Raw genomic sequence first — 25,421 nt, 5'->3', positions numbered from 1 at the left:
CTAGAGTTGAAGATATCGGCTCAGCGTGGTTCTTGGCCTGTTTCCCTTGGCAATGTATTCTATCAAAAAAGACAATCAAAACCATTTAGATTTTCCCATGATAGCCTATTGGAGGGTAGTAAACTATGGAGAATTGTATTGGACTACATACAAAAGACCCAATCAGGCCATCAGGATTTGACAGCTCTGTACACCTGTACGTCTGTACATCTGTACTACTAAGCAGTATAAGATCACATGAGGATAAATGCATTAAGTATGGTCTAGTGGTTAAGGCAACTGGCTAGAAACCAGGAGACTGAGAATTCTAGTCCTGCCTTAGGCATGAAAGCTGACTGGGTGACCTTGGGCCAGTCACTCTCTCTCAGCCCAACTCACCTCACAGGGTTGTTGTTGTGAGGAAAATACAAGGAGGAAGGAGTATTAGGTATGTTCATTGCCTTGAGTTATTTATAAAAAATTTAAAAAGGCAGGATAGAAAATAAACAAATATAGACAACTTCCTATTCCGTAAGCAGATTTATGAAAATGGGGCAGAACTGAATCTCTGATACCAAAAGAAAATATACCTATTGTAACAGAAGGTATATTTCATGTCACATATTTTATTTTGGGAGGAACTAAATCTATACAATTAATCAAATCAACACAGAAATACTGAGAATGGGAGGTGTTGTCTCCTGCCTTGAAATAAATCCCATTAGTTTCTGCTTGTCTCTTAGGCCCAGAGACATTGATTTCTCTGATATCAATGGAACTCACTTTAAAGTTCAAATTCAAGGTCTTCTTCTGTCAATATCTGCACCTGGATTTGTGGAGTGACAGTTTTAATTTTCGAAAACCTAATATACTTATTTCTGAAATAGGTGAAATGTGGTGTTGCTAGTTGCAGTGGCTATTACAATGCATAATACTTTAATTTTGTTAACTGTCATCATTTTATTTTACATTTCCTTTATATTTTATATTCTATGGGCAACTATGCATCACCCTTCCCCAGACTGGTGCCTTTCATATTTGCTGCATAAAAATTCCCATCATCCCATCCCATCCCACCATCGTAAGGGCATGGAGGCTGCTACATGCTCCCTTCTATGTCATCCATGAAAGCTGGTATGTTTTATTAGTTTTACTGGACTTCCCTGTGGATTTTCCTTCAAATGACTTGAGTGTTAATAGGAAGCAAAGGGTTTTTGTTTATTTTCAAATAAAATGAAAATCCATGCATTACACATTAAACTAAAGTCAAAGTCTTCCCCAAGTGGAGCTGAACATCTGATGACTTTATGATTACCTAGTCGATCCTGGCTGAAAAGTTTATCATGATTTTGGATGGTGCACCACAATGAAATCATAGGGCTTTATTCTAAAATGGGGAGCTGAACGAGTATTCCAAAAGAAAGCAAGGGCAAAATACTCATATATTGTTGCCAAGAACACTAATGGTCAGCTGCTAGATGAAACATGTTGATATGTTTGAAAATTTCTGTGCTGTTTTAGCAACATCAGCAATTCCCAGATGAGAATCTAAAATTCCCACTGAATTTGTATGTTTCTGAGCTGATTAATACTCTAAAGGAGATCTAAGTTTGCCCAAGATTCTGAGACCTTTGCCTAAAGTTTTCTTCTTAAAGAAACAAAGTATGAGCTTCAAAAATTGAAATATTAACTGATTTTAAAGAACAGACATCATCCACATCTGACTCCGAAACTTGGGTGTGATTTTCTGGATATAAGTATGACGAATGGTTAGTGAAACTGTTGTCCCAAAATTAGGGGTCAATTATCAGTTGTTATGGTCCAAACTATGAGTGATTCTGGGAAAAAGTTATTATGGCTTTCTTTGGCCTTAAAGACTAACAAATGAAATAAATGTATCAGCCCTCAATTTATTAATACAGGCAGTCCTTGCTTAACAACTGCCCTGTTTAGCAAACATTCAAAGTTATAACGTCACTGAAAAAGTAACTTTAATACCAGTCCTCACACTTATGACTGTTGCAGTGTCCCTGCAGTCATGTGATTGTGATTTGGGCACTTGGCAACCAGCACGCAATTATGATGGTTACAGCATCCCGCAGTTACATGATCGTCATTGTGTGCTTCACAGCTGGCTTCCGACAAGCAGAGGCAAGCCGGCAGTAAAATCACAAGTCATGATCACATGATGTCTTACTTAATGACCATGGGTGATTTGCTTAACAACCACAGCAGAAGTGAGGTTGTAAGTCTGTCTTGGTCATGTGATGTCTCGCTTAATGACCATGTTGCTTAGCGATGGAGTTGCCAGTCTCAGTTGTGGCCATTACGTAAGGACTACCTGTATGCTAAGAAGTTATCCTTCTGTCCCTCTAACTGTTTTTAAAAGACATGTCTGCATCATGCTGCCTTTGTCTAAGTGGCATAGTGGCAGTCTGAGTCTTTAGCTATTTTAAAATAGTTTCCTCCCTTCTCATAGTACCAGCCTTGTTGGTCTATGAGCCTCTCTGATAACGTGGTCATGACATGGTCAGGGGCTGGGATTGGCCCTGCTCCTATTGGCCACCTGAGGCTGCTGCAGGCAAGCTCCCTCCCCTCTGGTTGCTAAGCACTGCTTTCTTTCTATGGTCATTTTGGCTTGGGTTGCAGGAGAGACTGGACACCTGGCTTCTGCAAAGGCATCTGCCAATCCTGTGTAGCAATTTGGAAAGCAACATTAAGGCATTACTTGGGCAATAGATAGATAGGTATATGATAGATAGCTATTTAATGCTGTTCTGTTTTTAAACACATGTTTAACAAAGAGTTTAAAGAATACTAGACCAAACAGAAAAGAGAAAGGGAAAAAAATAAAGGTGCTTTGGTTGATTTAAACCAGGGAAGAGAGCCAGGTGTTACCAGCTGCTCATTGTTAGTCCTTTCCCAAATCAGTGTGTTACAAATTTTCTGCAGCAGCTGCTGCTAAGAAGGGAATTCACATGGCCATACTTCCTACTGGTTTGATTACTTTGGGGGTAGGAGCAGCACTTATTTTTAGAGAGAGAGAGATGATTTTTATACCACCCCAGTCTCCCAACTTTGGGCAGGATTTTGCTTACTCCAATACCCATTTCCAGACTCCATGGGCTATTCCTGGGTGCTGTCAGCTGGAGTCCCATGCTTGTTTTCAGCACTGACACTCCCTTGCAGTACTTATCAGTCTGAAATATATGGGAGAGGGGGTGGTACGGATGAGTCTTTTTTCCCTTTTACAGGCCACAGGTACTAATCAGTGGCATGGGCTGAATCAGCTGCTTTGGACCATGTCTGTCCTAACAGTCAGAAATCACGCTGAGACGAGGAGTAGGTCTCTAGTGTTTATTACTGCTACATTAAACAGAATCCTAACAAACTGAAGAAGCGTGGGAAAAACCCAGACAGATAAACCCCAAAAGTTAAGGCGGGTCTGATCTGTGTCTCTTTGAATGGCTGCTTAATTCCTCAGTACTACGCATGCGTTTTCCCCCCTGGACAAAGGCCCCCTCCTGCTCGCCATCAGTATTCATGACATCGTCCATTCATTGCCAGTGCTGACATTTCATTGCATGTCTGATCAATTGCTGTCTCCCACTTCATGCAGAGGGTATGGGTTGAAGTGGAAGAAGGTTCCCAGGAGGATTTAGCCCCACCACACCTGTGACTTGTCATGCCGGCTACTTTTTCAACACAGGTTTAGAGGTCTTCCAGAAGATCTCACAGCCCATACTCAGAAAAAACCCAAGTAACAAGCTACTAAAATGGACAAGTGCCACCATGTCCAAGCTTACCCACCACACATTAAGGTTATTTTTGCTACCAGTAAGTGACTCTGACTAGGAGGGGAAGAAACCAGGATTTCTCCCAATCACTGCCCTTAAATTGTCTTGCATTATTGCACCAATCATCAGCCTTAACACTGAGGCAGAATTAAACTTGGTTATTGGAGTAGTACAATTTATATTAATACTTTTCAGCCAGCTCAGGAACTGGAGGAATGCAGTTTAACCTGGCCATGAGAAAGAGTCCTAAGAATTATCTGGCAGGCTACAATGTTAAACCTTGAAATAAATGGATTGAAGCAGGCCAAGTTTATGTTCAAGACCACAGTCTCTGTCTTATGACATATAAATAACAGTGATACATGTACCACTGCAGAAAGGAAAAGTTGATATATAGTATTAGCTTAGCATTTTCCCAGACTTGAACCATTTTCTTAGTACCTAATCTTAGTAGGATTGGTGCCATAAATACGCAATCACTCAATTCTTCCAGGAATGCTACATGCTATTTCAATGAACCACTGAGACAATGAGATGTGGAACTGAAATCATTGCAATGGAAGCATTATAAGTATCTGTCACTTATTCACCTTAGAATAAACCTGTTTTGAATAACTCAGCTACTCTTCATTGTTTATATGAAGTCATATTGTACCTGGAACATATCTGTACTGTTGGGATTAAACAGCTGGTGTTTTCCAGATCCCAGTATAAGAGGACCTGAAGCCTTGTTATCTCCATAAACATAAAGGGACACAGTTGCTGTTGTGCCAGCTGTTTCAAAACCTCCAGTGACTATAGTGATTTTCCAATCTTCTCCTGCAGGTAAAGAAAATGAAAATGAGTTCCACTGACAGAGCAGTTTTATCTCGGTAACTACCCTATGCCTGGAGAGCTGTGCGGTACCAGCTTTATTGCAAACAATGCATCACTAAGCCTAAGAAACAGGAACAATTGAATGCTTAAAAGCAAAAGCAGGTGCTCAGGGATGGGGTGGCTGAATGGCAAAATATTGTAAACTAAGGTTATGCTTTGATAATGTTTTAAAAGCAGATTGCGTTAGATTACTCAAATATCTTCAATATAAAGTCAGAATGCTATCTAGTGTAAATTTGCCTAGAAGTAATTTCTATCAGATAAAGGGGATTTGATTCTTAGTGGACACGCGTAGGATTGTGTGATCAAATCCAGAACATATTTGAAAAAGGACATCCATTTTAAAATGTCATGTAACTAAAGATTTCAGTAGATGCTTATCTCACATTCTTTCATATCTTCAATATATGGATGAAAAAAAATTGTATTACTTAATGGTTTAAACTGTAAGCCACCTTGAAGGCTATTGTGGGATAAAAATTGACTCATTAATAAATATACATTCATATAATGTTGTTATAGTTGATTGTATATATTTATTTCCTGGTCATTTTCTTGTACTGATAGCTAGGGTGTAGGAGATACACTTCCCTCTATCATTTAGGAAACTACCATTATAATATCAGACTACTTTAATAACTAAACTAAAGGTAGAAATTAGAAGAAAATATTATTAGAAAAGGAGGGTTTCTTTTTAAGAAGAGATCCACATGATTTAAGAATTACTTTAAAAAGTCAAAACTCTAGTTTCCAAATACCCACAACAAATACCCACAACTCAACAGGAGATAAATGCAAGTAAGTTGGAATCTGGGCAAGTAGTTGCCACAGATCAGCCTCTCAAAGATCCTCCAGGTTTAATTCGTATGGCGGGGGGAAGGGAGTATATTCTTATGCAGTGTAAGGTACATCCTCAGCAGGGTTCACACACAGTGTGGTACAGAAGTGGTTGACTCTAACTAGAGTTGACTGAGGCCAACATTTCTAAGTAACTCGCTGTGTTCTCAAATATATTTTCATTTACAAATTGCATTCAAAAAATAAGAAGCACGGTTAAAACTATTTTCAAATGTGTGTCAAAGTTTACATTACGAATTCCATCATGAATATATTTTAACAATGAGTATTGTTCTATTTAGGAACCATGCAGGAGTAATCTTTTATTGGTTATAAAGGATCCAAATTAACCAGATCATAAATTTTCCTCTCTCTTGTATGCAAAATCTTCATACTCTTTGACTCTTTTAACCATGGTTAATATACTTTGTTTACCATTTGTGGATGGCTGTATAATTTGCTACAAAGCACCTTTTTCTTTACTTAACTAATGATAAGATGCCAATCAAATTGGTATCACATCAGGAATAGAGACCAAAGTCACACTGCCAGAATAAGGAAATAAACTGTATTGTCCCCAATACAAATTGCCTTTGTGAAGAGTAATAATTTTGAATATATGATAATAAAAGAGAAACAATTCAGAACGAAAGCAGGAACTACTTTCTTAACAAGTATTGTGGAGAAAGGGATGTTATGAGTGCCTTTATTTCTCTTCATAATGTCCCCCTCCAGAAGATGTGCTTGTTAAAAGCAGGCAAAGATTTTCACAGAACCTGCATCCCCACACATTTCAGTTCAGCTCTAAACTTGATTAAAAGGTAAAAAGTAGCAGAACAGTTTACCATTTTCTTCCTCTTGCATTTTCAGCTGATGATTTATTTGCATTTCTGCCAAAAATAAAACAGCAGTGCAGTTAATAATAGAGTTGTCAGGTTACAGTAAAAAGTGGAAGGAAAGAAGAGGTGCTAAGTTGATATTAACTCTTCTGCTCCTGCAGAAGAAAAAAGCAAACAAGCTTGCTACACTTGAAAAATCTAAAAGCAACCATCTTTCTGTTGTGCTTTGAATAATTTGCAGGACTGTTCCTCATGGCCATGTTAATGTCCTTCCCTCCAGTCCATGAGATGGAAGAAAAGTATGCCAGCATGCTCAGAGCTGCCCTCATTGCCAAGCCCTTTTCTGCCTCTGCTGCCATTCTCACAGAGTTCATGCACAACAGTTCAATAACAACACTAATTTTATTTGGCTCTCAGATGCATTCCATCAAATAAATAAAAAATAATTTTATCTATGGAGCAGGATGACTTAAGGAAAGTGATTACTGGATTTCCCTGGCATGACCTGCTGATAAGAAAAACAAACACCAATTGCTCTCCCAAAGGAAGAGGCCAGTTGTGGCAGATAAGTAGACTATCTTTCAGAACCTGATCCTGAGCCAAATGATACATGGGAGAAGGATGTGCTCAACTGTTTTACTGAGCAGAAACCTCATGCCATTCCATGCAACTGCTGCTTTACCAGAAAGATGTCACTCCCCACTGATATCCATGTGGGGATAGGGATAATTTTGCCTGGTAAAGCATGAAGTGCTGTCCTGCTGTACAAGACAGCACCATCTGCTGTGGATCAAGCACAGTGCTGCTTGGGGCTTGGCAGAATGGCAAGAGAAGCAAGGTGTCTATGTGTGTGGTTATGTAGCTGCCAGCCCTCAAGTCGCTTAGATCGCTCTGGCTGGTGAGAGAAACAAAGGAATCAGTTCCATGGGACTGAAGAACTGGTGGCTAAATAGCTGCTCACTGCCCCATTTCTCTTGCCTCTCCTCTCAGCCTTAGCAACCAAATCTCAAGTGTAGCAAGAGTGTGAGGAAAAGTGAGAAGAAATGGGTCTTTGGCTCATGAGGAGCTTGAAAGAACTGGACTGTCCTGCTTCCAAAAGCAGAATGACCCTGAAATCAGGAGCCAGAGAGTTGGGCTGTCTGCAGCAGCTTCATGAAACCAATGGGAGGTGAATAGAACCCAGTTCCCGACTATGGCATCACCATCACTGCTATAAAGGCACTGCAGATCATTTGTACTGCGAGGATTACAGTCCATTGGAAGAAGAGGGGGAATATTGCTTTAAAATGTGAGTAGCTTAATTTGAGTCTCTGAATTAGACTGATGACAAGATGAAGGAAATATCATGAGGATGAGAACAACAAAAATCACGAGGCATCTTCATGTGAACATTAGCAGGATGGTACAAGGATGAGTCTATAGTGACTGGGCTCTGTTCCAAATTCACTGTAGGATAGGTCTACTGTACCTGACCAGAGCTGTAAATATCCAGTGTTATACAGAAAATTAACTCCTTACTGATAGCCTCACTCTAACCCCAGATCTGGGAGCCTTATTGTAGCATGGAGAACATGGGCTACGGTTTCAGCAAATTCTAATCATTATGTCTGTATTGGGTTTTCATGACTGACCAATTTATCTGCTACTGATGTACAGTACAGTCCAATATATGTTTGCTCAATAGTAATTCAACAGTGCTTGGCTCATAATAAGATTGTATTTAGAAATGCAACCACACACTCCAAATTCTGATCATATAATTTACCCTGGAGAAAGAGCTCTATTTCTGAATGGATTATTCCTTGAGACATATATGGCAGCCATCTGAAAATAAAACAGAAAAAGGAAGGAATAGAAGGAAGGAATGAAGGGACAAGAAAATGCAATCTGTTTATTATTTTTTCCATGTATAACGTTAATCAAATTAATCAACCTGGAATTACTTTTTTCGGTAGGGATACTGACAAGATAATAATTCTTCCATTTTCTGCAAAGCTTTTAACACATGATAATAAAATATATCTACACAAAGTATTCGAAAGTATCATGCTATAGTCGTTCATTTATACAAAGTTAAGGTATTAATTGCAGGCAATAAAGGTAATGAAAATTATAACAAATTTTGTACAAAAAAGGGGGGTTGCAAATTATACATTTTAGTCACATGGGTTGATAAGTAGAAATTTGATTTTTCAGAAGATCATAACAATAACATGAGGGTTAAGGGGATTTCCTTCCATTGCTCAGTCTGGTTTAAGGTACCTACACCTGGAATTAATATGGGTTTCTATATAGAGTTACTTCATGTAGATTTGCATAGGCACTACCTTCACAAAAGGGAGAGTGGGGGAAAAAACACAAAACAAAAGCCAAGATCCATTGCAAAAGAAAGCCTGGGAAGCTCAAAGAATTATGTCTGCTTCAGACATATGGCCATACTGTGCAGCAGGTGAAGTGACCAGTTCAAACAGCACCAAGAAGGAACAGTAGAGATGGAAGATATAAAAGTAGCAAGTGGTGTCTATAAAAAAGTACAGTGGGGAGAAGGACCATTTACCATCTACGTTATCAAAATATTTTAGCCAGCATTGCTAGTCTGAAGTATCCCACCACTCCATCAGTTAGGATATATAAAAAAGGATGATCCAATTGAAACAATTATTGGGTCCACAAACAATGCTAATCCATGGTTGGTAAGCAATCATTTTTGTTCATCAAACTATGGTTGGCTGGGTTAAAGCAATATGTTGAACCCAGTGCATGTTTAGAACATAGCTTAACATGAGACCCTAGCCAATAAGGTCAGTTTATGTGAGTCACTCAGTCATGTAAACCTTGCAAAATAAACAAATAAACTGAAGGCATGGAGTCAGGCAGGAATGGGAAGGACATGTCTCATCTGGATTTCAGAGTACTTTTTATGCCTTGATATACTAGAATGTTAAAGTTTATTTGATTTTTCTGGAGCAAAGCCAAAAAACTTAAGAACCAGTGGATCTCTGATTTGCAAGGGAAACATTAGATATGCAGCTAGAAAAATTCAGGACCTTAATAGGTTTAAGCAGAAAAGAAACCTAGTTAATTACATTTATGCCAATGAAATAAAAACAATAATCACGATATTGGTCCATAGGAAAGAAAAATACAAATGCCAATAGAAAATAATAGCTGAATTATAGTTTTATTAGGAGAAACTAAATTAGCAAGGTTTGTTTGTGTACTAACCTGCCTGATGCATAGCTCTGGAGAACTGAAAACTCTGAACACAAATGTTAATTTGATTGATCTTAATAAAGGTATCACTCAACTATCATAATTATTTAGGTACTAAATATTGTACTTATTTTTCACAACAGAACTAAAAACAAAAGCGCCTCAGGTAACTAAAAATAAAGCAAAAGAAATACATGTTCAAAATACTAAGCAGTTATTTTTAAGTCAGGCATTTTTGAAGTGAGAAAAAAAATGCCCATCTATAGATTGGGAAGGGGAAGACAAGACTAGGATATCACATCCCATTTTAGAAAAAAGACTGTTTTCCACTGTATGCAGGAGGATGAAAAAGGGAAATGGGAGGTTATTTACTACGGATGGTGAGTTCATGTTGAAAGAGGCACTGCATTTTTTGCAATAGAAAACTACCCCTTGGGGGTTTGCCTTAGCAAATGCTAAAATTATACCTGTCTTGCTTAGTCACTGCTGTCCATATGAGAGGGATCAGGTTGTGAAAGGCTGCCTTCTACTGAAATGAAAAGGACTTCTTTCTCACTGGATAAATCCTGATGGACCATTAAGAGCCCCTCAGCTTTGTTCATCCCTGGACTGGAGTACTTATCATTATTAGTATTAAAAAAGACACACACGCAAAAGAGGGAGAGCTATGCAGTCTAATTCTGGTATTCAAAAATATCCACATGATTTAATCTAGGTCCACATTCAGAAAAAATACGGCGCTCCCTTAAACAATCACTGATCCACCTGGCCAATATTACACACAGAATCAGGGAACTGTAACAAGAGGTGGAATATTACTTTATATACCATTATATTTCTAATGCCTGATTAAAACCAGGTTGATATTGCAGAATCAATATTGGGTGACGTAATAGCTGTAGGAAGACATAAAAATGGATTGGCTTGGAATGAGAATATGGAATGGTATCTGGAAGCAGAAGAGGGGAATATCATCTGTATCCTCTGTCTGTTCATACTCCCACTACTAAACGACTGTTAAAGACCCAGGAACCCTTTCCTTTTAGGTCTTAGTGGCATTCTGGTTAATGAAGGCAGGACTGCTATTAGTTAAACCTTCAATCAGGCAGAGCCACAGCTGCTTTCTAAATGGTTATGACATCTGGCAACTAGATACCTGGGGGAGACAAAAAGTAAGAGACTTAAAGGGGGAGGCAGAACTGGGGGGCAGAAAACAAGCAGACTGAGCTTCCTTTGAAAGTACAACTCGGGTATTCTCCCTGGAAGAGGGCTTTGCTCTTTGTATGAGTTGAGCACAACCCCAGTATCTGTAAAAAGAAAGCAAAATGTTTCTCATCTTCAGTGATCTTGTCATTCCAATGAATCAAGCTTGGATAAGTGTTTTGCCCATGCAATTTCTTCTGTCACTGAAAGAAGTAAGGGTAAAAATCAAGGAAATTACATAACTGGCAGGATAAAGAAATGATGTTGCCAGTTTAGCGTTTAAGTAGTTGTTTGGCAAGTTTCTTTTAAGATAAAATACAACCTTTCACAGATGAAAATATTTTCTGAGTTTTTCCCAGATTCTCTGATGATTATTTTCTCACAGTACCAATCCTGCAATTGGTTATCAGCCTTGCAGTGCAGCAGCACTTTCTGTAGATTTCCAAGTGACACAGCTTGTATTTCAAACACGTCAATCTAGAAAGGAGATTAATGCAGACAATAATAAGCAGTGATCACTACAAGCTCAGTGCTGAAACAGTGTTTAGGAAATTCATCTTTCCCACCTCTCTGCCTTCAGATTTATTGGGATTACTTCTGGAGGATTCCTAGCCAGGAGGGCTCCTCCTAAAGCTACTGAAATAATTTTTATTGGCTTGACAAGAAATATCAATTTATTTCCAGCAGTGCTAAGTAATGTTATCCTTTTTGTAAACCCCTTCGAAACAAAGAAGTACATATTAGCTTTTACCAATTTTAGGACTAGAGGATTATTAGCATGAAAATGTCAGGGAATGAATTTAACATGGCCAACTCTGCTGTTCGGATATTCAGTTATAAAGGAGCATGAATGTCTATGTCAAACTGTAGATAGTAAAGCCAGAAGGGTAAAGCAAGCTTAAATCAAGGAGTTAGAGAGGAACTAGCCTTGGACTAGGGTGGCTTGGATGTTAGATGTTGGTGGGATGCTTTGGGGTATCTTTTGGCCATCTTGTTCTTTTTTTTTCCTTTTCTTTTGATCTAGTTTGGTTTTTGTTTCTTATTATATTGTTTTTATATTGCCATTTGAATTTATTCAGAGTCATCTGAAGTGGGATGGCACCAAATCAAAATAAAATAAATAATAAAATAAAGGTAGAAAGTGCAGCCTTTGAGACAGTGGCTAGTAGATTAGGCTGACAAATCATAATAATGTATTATTTGACTGGTATTATTAGTGAGTAATACATTAAGCCACAAGCCATGGTTTAAAAATCTCAATGGGTAAGTTCACACAATATCCTATGGCATAGACAAAGGGAATATGGTATAGTGCGATAAGAAATCAATCATCTAGTTTGGGTCTCAAGGTCTTTATGCCTAGAGAGCTCTCCTCAATTAGTTGACATATCCTCAGCTATTTGCTGCTTGCCAGTCACAATCAAACCACAAAAATCTCTGGTAAAGGAGGATAACGGTATTAAAATAACTTAAGTTCAACTGTCTAGCTTCTAGCGAGTATGGACCGTACCCTTTAACAACTGGCTCCTTGAAATGCTGCAATCTATATAATGTGATAAAGATCAGAAAGAGATGATTATTGAGGAATACAGTGATTACTGCAGCTAGGAAAAAAGCTGTACTTGCAGCCCAATAGCTATTTATAACCCTTACTAGAACCAGAAACATAGCACTGATAAAAAATTAATGTATTTTGAGCAGTGCCAAATAAGTATTATGAATGGCTGCAAAAGAAGGACCAAGGAAACATCAGAAAAGGCCTCAAATGGTACAGTCAAAATAGTAAATTGTGACTTAGTAGCATCCTTATGGAAACTTTCTGAACTATGGATAATATCCTAGAAGTATTTTAGTACTCCTGGTGCCAAATACGTCCCATTCAGCATAAGTCTCGTACATATTTTCCAGTAGATTTTAACACCACAAGAAGTATGTAGTCAATAACCAAGTAATCAGCACAAATTATTCTACTATACTGTCAAAAGTATGGATATCTCGTGTTCAATACATTTCCATAATATGCGTGCCTGCATTTAAGTATCTAAAATCTAAAGCCTTGTCCAAAGACTTTTGTATGGTTTTCCTTTCTTTTTTATTGCTTTAATATGTTTTTATTTCATATATCTTTAGAAACTTGCTTTTTCTATTACTAATATTGCTAGTTTGGGGGGGGTAGTTTTTTATTATGAAAGCACAGGATATGTAAATACAGATAGATATGGATATGAATATTGTATAGAACAGAATATATTAAAATAGGTAATAAGAGATAGGTAAATAGAATGGTGACTTAAAGTCTGAAGTTTGATTCTATTTCCTGCATTAACGTTCTGCATTAAAGCCACAGTTTCTCTATAATTAACTTATAGTTTATGTATTATTAATGTATTATTTAAGCATGCTTACCATTCCTCTCTGAAATTTTATAGGTTGGTCTGATTTAGCAAGAAGTCTCAAACCAGAATCTCCTCTTTCTCCATATATGCACAGATAAATGGAAGAAGTAGTTCCAGCATGTTCCAGATGCCCAGTAGATACATAAACCTGGTAACTCACAACTAGGGAAAGAGAATCATAGCCCAAAATATGTCAATGACTTAAAAGTATACAATACAAACCAACTTCCATGTTAGATTTAACCATTAGGCTCACTATTAAATACAGCATTTGTTTAACATAAAGTTACATGAATGTTATTTTAAATTAGAGGTATATGAACGGCATGGGATCAAAGGGAGAGAGTGGTATCACATGTGTCATGGTGTTGTCATAGAAATGACACAGATTATGCACTGGGAACTTAACATTTTCACCATGTCAGGACACATAAGACATTATGACTTTGATAAGGCAATTCACTTCATCCAGGCAGTAGAGTCTGCCTCACTGAGGAGTAGAAGGAGGTACAATTTCCCTCCTTGGGTAGTTGCACTAGCCAGAAGAGGCACTGGAACATGGGCTGTATATGTGCAGAAGCCTCTCCTGGTGCTTCCAGTAATGGACTGAAAGGATCAGACAGAAGACATGTATGTGAGGAAGACTTTTTTCAGCCATTGGAACTGCCAGAGGAGGCTCCAAAACCAGGACATCAAAGTTACTTTGCTTTTAGAAAAGGAACATGCAGCTTGGGGAAGAAGCTTTAAAGAAGTGAAGAACATTAGCTCTATGGAGGAAAGACAATGTGGGTTTTTTCATTTGTTTAAAGTAATCCTGTTACCCCTTCTTATTTTAAAAAATACCAGATGGCTTACAGTGCAATCAAATATGGTATAAAAACAAGAGGGGAAAAAAATGGAACTGAAAGCAGAATGTAAACTATCCCTTAAAAGCAAGGAACAAACAATGAGGGAAGAATTGAGTTTAAAAGCTAGGGAAAGCCAACATAAAAAGAGGAGTTCTTAAAAGGTGCCTAAAACCCAATGTTGTTCGGGTCATAGAGGAAAGGGGGTCCCACAGGGCAGGCACCACTCTTTCCACATTCATTTCCATATGTCCACAGCATTCTCTAAGCCAGAGTGTGGAGAACAGGCACCAGGTTATTTCAGTCCGCCTCATGCAGCAGTTCTGTAGCTCTCCACTCAAAACTAAATCCCCCTGGGTTCAATGGGTCTTATTCCAAGTAAGTGGATAAAAGACAGCCTAGTATTTTCTGTGATAGCAAGATTTTGCATAAATTATAATCTGGCAGTGGTCATACAAAACACTGCCTGGCAAAAGATGGTTCAGGTTCAATGTCTAAACTGTAGATGTATGACTGGAAACCATCGGGGAGCCTTAGGAACTTCTGGCCAGCAACAGTGGTCTGAAACGATTTTAAAAAATAATAATAAAAAGGTCTAACTCAGTAAAGAGCAGCATGCTGTGTTCCTTTTCACATATTTACAGTTCTTTGATGAAAGCAGAGTCAGCCATGGGAGGGGGAGCGGGTATTTAAAGAGTCAAGGTCCCATTATTGAAGACCTGCCCCTTTTTAAGTGTGTTGTATGTGCCTAAAAAGTTGTGTGTAATATAAAAAGGGGGCAGACTTCAATTACGCAGCCACTATCTTGACTTTTTTGATGTACACCCATGCCCACTGACTTCCTGGAGGGAAGACAGGTTGATTACTTGGATAAATGCTTCTTCCATTTCCTTCAACAGAGAGTTCACACACAGTATCTCCATTCTGTTCATTCCATGACAACCATTTGTTTGCTGGAAACTTCAGAATTCTACCAGTCTTCAGATGTTGTAATGTTACCTACCAAAGAAAGAACAGGAAACATTTGCATAAATCTGTGGGTTTGGTTTTTACTGCTGAGCCTTGCCACAATTGCAGCACAATTAATAAAAGAAAGTAAAATTAAAACTTAACATAGCTAATAACTTATTCATATCTCTTTCTCATTGTTAGCTTCAGAATGTAGTATCTGATTTAATTTATTTAAACTGAATTTTAAAGCTGAACATTTTCAGTTTGACATAAAAAACGTTTGCAGAAGCGATTCTATCATTTTATGTTCTGTCTAATGCTTTGCACTTATTAGCCCAGCTCCTCTTGCTGATACACACAAAATAGCTGAAGTACCAGAAAAAAACACAGATTTCCAGTAAGTTACTTGTTTCCTTGATTGAAGGTCATCCTTTCAAATCCAGAAACTATATCTATGAGCCTTGGACTCCAGTGCTAAAGAAAAGTGAGTCAACAAAATGGAAAAATAAAAGAAACCCTGAAATAATTAGAGCTGGACTGAAAATATTTTCATCTGCATTTTGAGTTTTCTATTTCTAAAGTTAAAAGTCCTTGAGTAGGAGCAATTACTATTAGAGTACCTCTTATTAAAAAATTTACCTTGTAAATTAAGCTATCAGAATAAAACACAACTCTGTATAGGATACCAAGCAAGACACCAATATGCCTCTACTTCTTCAATAGCTGTATTGCAGAGCAAATAAATATATTCTAATGAAATAATTCAGTGTAATACTTGGTCTTGTGAGCAAAAGGCAAGAAAATGGGATCACTGTTGCACTGGGGTGAAAGCTCTTTAGGACTAGAGTGGGAAACTAATGGGCCTTCAGACTACAGTTTCTGATACTCCAGCTGGCAGGGCTAGTGGTGAAGGATTCTGAGAATTACCCTAATTCTTAGAGAAGACCAAAAAATAGTCATTATTTTAATGCAACTTATTTTGTCAACCTGTATATATTTACAAGAAAATGACTATTACCAAGTTAAGAGCAAGATACTCTACAGTAGGTATATAGAAGATAACCTGGATGAATTTATTGATAAGATGAGATTTCAGTCAGCAACCTGTTTTAGAGAGGCCATGCTGGTGTGGATATTCAGTCCATGGCCTGCACCTAAGATAATATAGTTTGATGAACAATATTTCATATTGTACCAAGATAATTCTGTGCTATTTTTTTTTTAAATCTCTTGCTCAGTTGTTTACAAAAGAAACAGCTTTAAACACCTATTTATCTCTTCAAATAAACACAGCCTTCCTAACCTGTTGTTTTCTAGCTATATTATTATTATTATTATTATTATTATTATTATTATTATTATTATTATTATTATTATTATTCCTTGAATTTCTAGTGTAGGGTAGTCCCAACACTATTGAGATGGAGAAACTAGTCTAGCACATAATATTCAGTGACAAGGGGCATAAGAAAAGCTGCAAACTGTACCACAAATCTTACCTTTTCCAACATCCAATCTGCATATTGACTTGTTCCATCATGGCCTATTCTGATTTTGTAGATGTTACCAATATCTTTCATTTCAACCTGAATAGTGAGAAATAAAGACAGACACAAAGAGTTACACTGTATAAAAAGCTAAGAGTTGTGAACATAGCATGCCACATGCAGGCCCTGCGATTTATATGGAGAACTAGGGCTGGACAGATCTTTGAAGAGGTGCTTTGCTTTCTGGAAAACAAAGCAAAACACCCCTGTGATGGGCTTCCATGGTCACAACAGTGAGCAAAGCATGCCGCCTCTATTGACACATCAAAGCAGTGGGACCCTTTTCCGTGAAGTTCTTGAGACAAATCACCCATGCAGCTATACAAAGTACCATTTGATATGGATGTATGTGGGTATGTGTATCTATACATAAAAGACATATATACAAAGCAATATTTATTTATGTGATCAGTAACTTCGTCACTATTATTTTTACACGGTGATAAGCAAACATTTTCTTCACCATGTATACGTGATTACTTGTTCCATTAATGCATTAAATCAGCCATAGGGCAAAGCATGTATATTTAGTACAGTCACTGATTTGTGCATCATTTGAGATTCAGGGAACAGGTGTTCCATTTATGTATGTGACAATTTAATCTTAAATGGGCATAGGATCAGTCAATTTAACATTGTGAATACAAAGCTGTAGGATAGATTTAAAAATTAATTGATTAGAATCTTAACTAATTAAGAAAAATACATAAAATATATTCTTTGTTACAAATTAAGAAAATTGATTCAAGATACATCCTCTGTTACATAGTATTTGTAATCATGAGGTTTTATTTTACTAGTATCTTATCCACTTTGGGGGAAGGGAGAGAAGGGGAAAGTTTTAAAAGGCAAGGAGGCAGAAGCAACTTGCTTAACAATACTTCTTGCCTTTCTTGATCCCCCTCCACAATACCTCTGACTCATGACCTTTTATGTTCTGATTTTAATTAGAATTTATTTATTTATTTATTTATTATTTATTTATCAAACTTTATCACCACTCACTTCCACATGGATTAATAAATGTCTTCGACACTGTGATTATACCTTTTAATTCATTAGACAATAGCAGTTTGGTATAGTGGTTAGGATGTTGGAATTTAAAAAAATCCAGATTTAATCCAGATGATTTTGGGCCATTCACTCTCTCTTAAACCAACTACTTTACAGAGCTGTTCTTGTGACAATCAGTTTGGAAAGGTAGCACTATGTAGGTCCTCAGAAAAGGTGGCTAGATAAATCTAACAATAAATAGTAAATTTGCTTTTGATTTTAAAGCACTTTCTCCATCTAAATTTCTGTTTCTAAATAGAATAGTAGGCATACTATGAAAAATTGTATTCGATCTCTGTACTTCTACTGGCTATACAGCATATTCTATATAACAATATAAATACAATAAACCTTTGCAGCACAGTTTCATGCTAAATAATTTGAAGGTACACATAAATCATTTTCATCCCTTGGAAACCAATGAGATCTGCAGTCCAATTTTACACCAACTTCTTTAGCATGATCAGAAACTTGCCCTCTTTCAGCCTTTTCCAGCCTAACTATCTTATTATTTTTCATGATATAAATTAATTGGAAAGATTACAGATTATTTGTAAAATAAGCAATATTGTTTAGTTAACACATGACACTAACCCATAAACCTTGGTTTAAATCAAATTAGAAATCCGTCTAGTTCAGTGTGTTATCTTTCATAAGAACTAACCAGATAGCAAAGATAATCATCCTTCCACGTTAGTACTTCCAAGCAACAGGCCAAGATGCCTATTTTGACAGATGATGATATGATTAGAAAGCATCAAAGCCATGCTTCAAGTTTGCATTCTTGATTCAACTCATGCTCAAAAGCTCACCTCCCACCTTGACCTAGATAATTCAACTCCCCCCTCCTCCTTTTCCATCCCTTATCATATCTTGCAAGAAACTAATGAAGCCTGAACCCCAGATCCCTGATAACCAAAGAGAGTGAAGTGGAAAGACTTTGAAGGAGCACTGATATGTAATATGTTAAAGGACCTGTAGGCTATGAAAATCAGACAAATGGAAATCAGAACATTAAGTGTTCTTCATCAGATACAGAGAACTGGGGTGAAAGACTAATTAAAGGGAGACCCTGTCAAATGGAGATGATGTTGCACTATAATAAATATTGAGTTTTAAAATAGAAGGTGCGAGGAGGAATAATCTGGCCTCTTTGTGTTACCTTCAGGTGTTTAATTGTAATCTCCCATTAAATTAAGTAAAGAAGAATAAGATTTAAATTCATCTGATTCTGAAACTTTGCACTGTTTACTGAAAAATCAAAAGGGAAAAAGGATGTATTTTGCATATTTGTGGTATGACCATGCTTGAGAAAATGAGACAGATGATTGAGTGAGATAAATATCATATAAACAAAGGCTACCTGGGAGGATATATTCCTGAAGCTCAGGACTGAGACCAGCTGCTAAAAGTGAATAGTCTAAAGGAGTGATCTCAGAGTAAGGTCCACTAATGGACATCAATAGTCAATACGGGTAGCCCAAGAGGTGATCTCAGAGTCCAACCTACTGGCAGATTAAAGTAGTTTGATGTGGGAAGATGTTCTCAGTGTGAAGTGTTGGTTGATAGATCTACAGTTATTGTAGGATACCTGGAAAAGTGATTCATAGAGGGCAGAGCACCTGATTGTCCTATTGTGTAGTGTGTGAGACAAGTATGATTGTGTGTAACCACACATCCAACCTCAAGTTGGGCATAACGCCAGAAGTCTGTATTCAATGGTTGATAAATTTTAGGACAAACAGCCATGGGTAAACTGATTGTTCACACATTTGGTGAAAAAGTCTATAATGGAAAGGTGAGGTTAAGATAAATGTGCAAGTCTTCAAAGAAAAAGGCAGAGCATTCTGGGTCATTCTCATATCTCAGAAAGTAGTCTTACCATACTATATTCCATGTATCTCAGCTGTTTTTGAAACTAAACTACTAAATTAAATCACTACATTATTTAACCTGAAAAATAAATCATTTCATGCTTTGTGTACTTCATGCACTATAAGGAGAGACTCTGAAGTTTTTTATCAACTAGTGAAGGATTCATATTTAATGTATAATGCTAAACCTTTTAATATGTACTTTCATTTATTATGAGAAAGCCCCATCCAAATTATCTACATTAGATAGTGCTACGAACTATAGTGCCAACCTCAGCCAGTTTCCACCAAGTCAGTCATTTTGTGAAGTGTTCATAGCATGCTCTCAAAACTCTCCCACAAACCCAGAAAGGTTGGGTGTCCTGGTTTTGTGCTTTCTATGGACCCAGCCATTGTAGTTTGTAAATCATTGTGTTCAATGAACCCAATTAAGTATAGCATATTCAGTAAACAATGGTTAATCATGATTCTGTGTGATGTATGAAACCAAGTAATGAGTTGTCTGTCTTTAATGGTAGCACAGGCATAGCAATTCACAATTTGTAAGTGGCAACTCAATGTTCTGAAATTTGAAGAAGAGAAAGGTTGAATTCCCTACAGGATTATTCTCTGTAGTTATGTTCCTGTGGAAGGCTTATTGAATAATATGACCCAAATGCTGCATGAATGTTCTCTAGAAATTGCTAGATGTTCAGGACAGATTTTTCTTGATAAATTTCAACTCTTATCTTTTTCTCTATCAGTACAGTGTTGTATAATAAGATATGCTGGCAAGGACTTTCTCTCCCATAATTAAAACATAACTTCAACTCACATGTATCCTATGCAGTATGAGATCTGCACATCCATTTACTGGAATACTAGTTTACATTTCACAAGTTTCTTGTCCGAAACTGTACAGCAGCATCAGCATCTGATGCTTAAAACAAACCATTATACCAGTCTTCATAACTTAATGACCACAACTATGGGAGGACTGCAACTCTCAGAATTTGTCAGCCTACATGGTCAACACATCTAGAAGGCACCAGGACAAAGAACACTGGCTTAAAATACCACAATTTGGAAAATCATGCTAATAATTTGCAAGCAACACAGAATCTATTAAGACTCTAGCCCACTGGAAAAAGCTTCCATTGATCTCAGTGCAGGATTCAAAGTAAAGTGCATCTATAAATTGTAATACGCAAGATATTGCAATCCATTAGAAATACATAGAATAAAGTATACATTTCATAAAATGAAGCCATTTACCTTATATGCTGGAAAACAGCCAGACCCAGCCAAGAAACAGTTCTTGTACTATAGCATTCCAATAACTGAAAAGCTGTCTCAGGGAAGAGGGTATAGGTTTATTTTCCTTAGCGTCCAAGAGTAGGATAAAACCAAAGAGTGAAAGCTTTCACTCAAATGAGTAGGAGATATTCAAAAGAAGAAGACTTTCCTGACTATTAAACTATGAAGCAGTGGAACAGCCTGCCTCCTGGCACTGTGGATACTCCATCATTGCAACTCTCAGAATTTGTCAGCCTACATGGTCAACACATCTAGAAGGCACCAGGACAGGGAACGCTGGCTTAAAATACCACAATTTGGAAAATCATGCTAATAATTTGCAAGCAACACAGAATCTATTAAGTTCTCAAGCAAAGGTTAGACAGCCTTTTGACTGGTATGGTAGGCAGATTGCAACCTTGGGCAGGGATTTGACCCAGAAGACCTTCAAGGTCCCTTCCGATTCTTTGGTTCTATGATTTTATTTCCAAAAATGAATCTGAAGAACATCTCAGTATCCATCTCCTCCATGTATATGTTACGTATTTATGATTTGTACAGAGCCAAAGTGTTAGAAAGAAAAACCAAAGGGAAATTGTGTAGGCTAACCTGGGAAGTTAAAAAACAAAACAAAAAAATCCAACAAGAAAGCAATGACCAATTATTTCTACTAATAATTATGTAAATAATGTAATGAAGTCACCAAGAGTCAACTTGAATTGAAGGAAATTTAACCTTTAACTGTCTGAAAGAAAACAATTCATTTCTGGATTTTCCCTACACTTGTAGGGAAATATTTCCTACTCTTGTAGAAATATTCAAAAGAGAAGAGAAGAGAAGAGAAGAGAAGAGAAGAGAAGAGAAGAGAAGAGAAGAGAAGAGAAGAGAAGGATCCCTTTACCATTTGCTATATGGAGAGCTGATTTAATGCTGAATCCAAATACATTAGAAAGATTTATTTCAGACAAGTCTGGAGGAGATATTTTCCCCATTAAAAGAAAGATGAATTCGTAGAAAAAAAAATCCAGCCAAATATATATTTTTTTCCTAGCTTTCATTAGTTACCTGAAATGCATCTTCAGTTCTTGGTAGAAACAGCTGTTCTCTGTTGTCCTTGCCAAGAATTATTGGTCCAACAGAACCTTTGTCTCCATATATCCAGAGAGTGACATTTGCTTGGGTTCCTGAATTTCCTGTCAGTATGAGTACTTTCCATTTATCCTCTGAAGAAAAAGGAGACTTTCCATCTTGAATAGTTGTCATTTCCTCTGAAAAGTATAAAATGTCAATAAATCAGGATGGATGTGCATTTAAAGGTCTCTTTAAAAAAACAACCAAGGTAAAAGGTGGAATGGATCTTTTTTTAAAGGGTAGTGGCATAGTACTCTGGTCAGCTGGCATAACTAAGAAACAAAACTTAAGTAGCAAGTGTAAAGCCCACTGTAAACATCAAGGCTACCAAATGTAGTGTTGGTTCTAAATTCTTACCTAGGGCAACTGTCACATGTAATGAGCTTTCTTGGTGCAGCAACATCAACACAGAGTTAAAAAAAGGGTATTGCCCACAATTGTCCAACATCATTAGAAGTGCCATTAGAAATTCTAATGTGGAACCATCTGATTTCAGATGCTAATAAGCTCAACATTTTAGTTTCTGTTCTTTAGCAGCGACTTTGACAAATTATTTTTCATAGCTGGTTTGATTCTTTGTAGGCATTTTAGCTATGTCTGTTAGTCTTTTTTAGGTATTGGTTTTAAATTTTTTAGAACAATCGGTTGTAGACTGCCTAGAAAATCCCATTTTCAAAAGCAGCATAGGAAGGAAGGATTTATCTAAGCATCTGAGGGATGCTTCTCCTTGCACTATGCTTTTGCACAAAACTCGAACATGCTAAGAAGTCAGTGAAAAACAGCTTTTAAAATGTGTATTTTCCTTAGCTCACCCTTTCTCAACCTGATGCCCTCCTCTGATGTATTCAAAATAAATCTAATCTAGCATACAGTATTTTGCAATCTCAACAGACCTAGAAAGTGACTGAGTAAAGAAAGATTGTTTTGCTTGACCACATGTGTTATAAATTGTATGGATTGATATAATTGCCACTTACTGAGAAAACCATGATTGTAAACATTGCAACTGGATATCTGAAAGCAGCCCCCCAAAGGAAGCAATAAACAGTTGGTTTCCTGCCAAGCATGCAATCACTTGATAGACATGTATCTGAAATCTGAGACATGACATTTGAAAAACTAAATGTTAAACAAAGGACAGAGGAAGACAGGTAACGCTGAATTAATGATTTTTTGTTTGAAATCCTGTGCAAGCTAATTATGGATTACTTGAATCATTTATTTATCAAGAATGAGGGTGTGTGTGAACTTCTGATTCAGAATCAGTTGGTGTTTGGAACAGCAAATGAAACTGAGAGAAATGAAAAGTAAAAACTCTCCAGGCATTATTCCACCCCTTGTGAGATGGCACTTCCACTTTTATAAGATTCACATTCCTTACTTCTGCAAAATAAGGTGAGAAAGTGTAACAGCCACTTAAGAAGCCCTACTTTTATAGAATGCCAGCCAGATAAATTCTCCTGCATTTTTCCCTACCAGTTTTTGTTCAGTTTGATAAAAGAGAATTTGTTCTCAGTGTTATTTCAGAGAATAAAAGGATTTGAGAAAAGTATTGATGGGAGGAATGTGGCATTCTTGCACTTGGCTGTGAGGTGGCCAAGATTGGTTGTGTGGATTATCTTTTTTTCTCTTCACAATCATCTCCAATTAGTCATGGCAGAACTATCATCTCCAATGTGCTACGGACTCCCCAGCTTAAATTAAACCCCAAGGGAAAACGTAATGAGGAAAATCCTTGCTTGGGACTTTGACAGAGCAGTGCCATGACTAATGTCATGACTAAGAAGGAGTCCTGCCTTGGGAGAATTTCTGCTTTAACTCCAGAAATATGCAGAAATCAACTGCCCAGGTTCTCTGCCCAGAAATGTGGAAGGCAAAAACTTTTCAAAGGTCATGTATACCCAACTTTAGTTCTATAATGAAAATTGGCTACTCCAAAAATGTTTCTTTCTGAAGTTCATTTAACTTTAAACACATTAATACAAGCTATATTAATTGTTCTTTCTCCACATGCACATTTTGCAAATAGAAACACAGTATATATTTCCCTCCCTCCTTGCAATAGGAAGAGTAAAAAAGAAAACAGGATCGAAATTGATTAATAAGAAGAGATTACTGCTATGGAAAGGGAAGGAAAGAAAAAAAGGAAGTAGATGAGATGAGGCATGGGAATGAGAAGCAACAATTTACTTAGGAGTTACAAAAAAGTGAAATTCACCAGGCAAGCAGCCTTTCTAAGCCACAGCTAATCTTCAAAGGGATCCATACTTTACAGCAAGCGTATCTGACTAAACTCCACCTATCTGCTTGCTTTCAGCTGCTCTTCTGTTCCTCTCAGTGAAGGACCTCTGTTCCTATTGACAAGCAGTTATTTGGAGGGGCATCATCCTATCAGTAAATACAGCAGTCTGCTTGTGGTTTAAATGGATGTGCAGACCCATCCACAATGGGATATGTAAACTGTGCTTACTTTCTTGGGATGAATTTGCCTATCATGCTATCTTAAACAATCCACATTATGTCTTAGAATGATGTTTGAGCTAGGTCCTTTTTGTTTTTCCTGAATCAAAGATAGAACTGAGAAATATTAAAACAGGGCTAAAGGATTAATGGATTAATGAATTAAATTGAGAGGGCTTAATTGAAATTTGGGGTGCAATCAATAAGATGCTGCCTTGATGTTCTGTGATCTTTCTTTCTCAACTGTGGTCTCAGCATTTTTTAAAATCAGAAGTTGCTTCTATCAGCAAATGAAAGATTATCCCCCAGACTTCTCAGTAATGACTTCAGACTCTCATCTAGAAACAAATGCAAATCAGCTACCCTTTGCTGCCTCCTTTGGGTACATCTCCAACTGGAAAAATTTGAGAGATGCCCAAAGGAAGATTCCTCAGCTTGAGAGAAAAGCAATCTGCAACCTTTTCCAAGCATTCCTTAATTCAGGGTGGACAAATCTGTCAAATTCAGATCCACTCAGTTTCTCATTATTCAAATCTTAACTCATCCCATCTTTGGGGGGAAATTTTGTCAAAAAACTTGCATGAAAATGTATATATAAGTTTGTAGGCATTTCTCTAATTATATCTGGTTTTGTATGTACTTTTTCTAATACACAATTTTTGACAAGCAACTTTCCCTAATATAATGTGTTTCCTGGGTCCCCTTTTCCTTAATATATCCGTGCTGGTTAATTGTCCCTAATCTAGGCATTATCAATACATTTTAATTGGCAAAGTCCAGTGATTCAAACAAAGCTTTCTACAAACAACATAGGAAATTATTTAGCTATTGTGAAAAAAACCTTGTACATGCTCAATAACCAACTTTTTTTTGCCTAATAGAGAAAATTATGTTTGTAAATATTTCCCATATGCTTCATAAAGCTTAAACTATCAGTACTTGTTCCGCATAGTAGTTTTATATTAATTGGCTGAAATTATGTGATAACTCTTGCTGAACATTTTAACCAGTGAATTGGGTGGGGGAGAGAACATGCTTTAGCAGTTACCAATTTATAACCTTTTACAGGTTTGTGTTCCTTTGGGCTCTTTGTTGTGACAAGGCTGGGTAGCCTTGCTGTCCTTACAAATATAAAGTGGGACAAT

The 25,421-nt window shown here is 37.1% G+C and overlaps 1 protein-coding gene across 1 annotated transcript in view; it reads right to left on the bottom strand.

The window, feature by feature from the left end:
• The window catches only part of RP1 (RP1 axonemal microtubule associated), a 203,098-nt gene that overhangs the window by 127,023 nt on the left and 50,654 nt on the right, over nt 1–25,421 (bottom strand). Inside the window, exons 17-24 of the mRNA XM_063299285.1 lie at nt 21,751–21,908; nt 16,436–16,522; nt 14,852–14,984; nt 13,151–13,302; nt 11,067–11,221; nt 8,094–8,152; nt 6,335–6,379; nt 4,432–4,595 (exon numbers count right to left, since the gene is read on the bottom strand). Coding sequence (XP_063155355.1) covers nt 4,432–4,595; nt 6,335–6,379; nt 8,094–8,152; nt 11,067–11,221; nt 13,151–13,302; nt 14,852–14,984; nt 16,436–16,522; nt 21,751–21,908 — 953 coding nt within the window. The remainder of the gene's footprint in view (nt 1–4,431; nt 4,596–6,334; nt 6,380–8,093; nt 8,153–11,066; nt 11,222–13,150; nt 13,303–14,851; nt 14,985–16,435; nt 16,523–21,750; nt 21,909–25,421) is intronic.

The sequence above is a fragment of the Candoia aspera genome, chromosome 3 (assembly GCF_035149785.1).
Source record: "Candoia aspera isolate rCanAsp1 chromosome 3, rCanAsp1.hap2, whole genome shotgun sequence".
In the NCBI taxonomy this organism is placed as follows: Eukaryota; Metazoa; Chordata; class Lepidosauria; order Squamata; family Boidae; genus Candoia; species Candoia aspera.
This window is presented reverse-complemented; position numbering and strand designations above follow the sequence as displayed.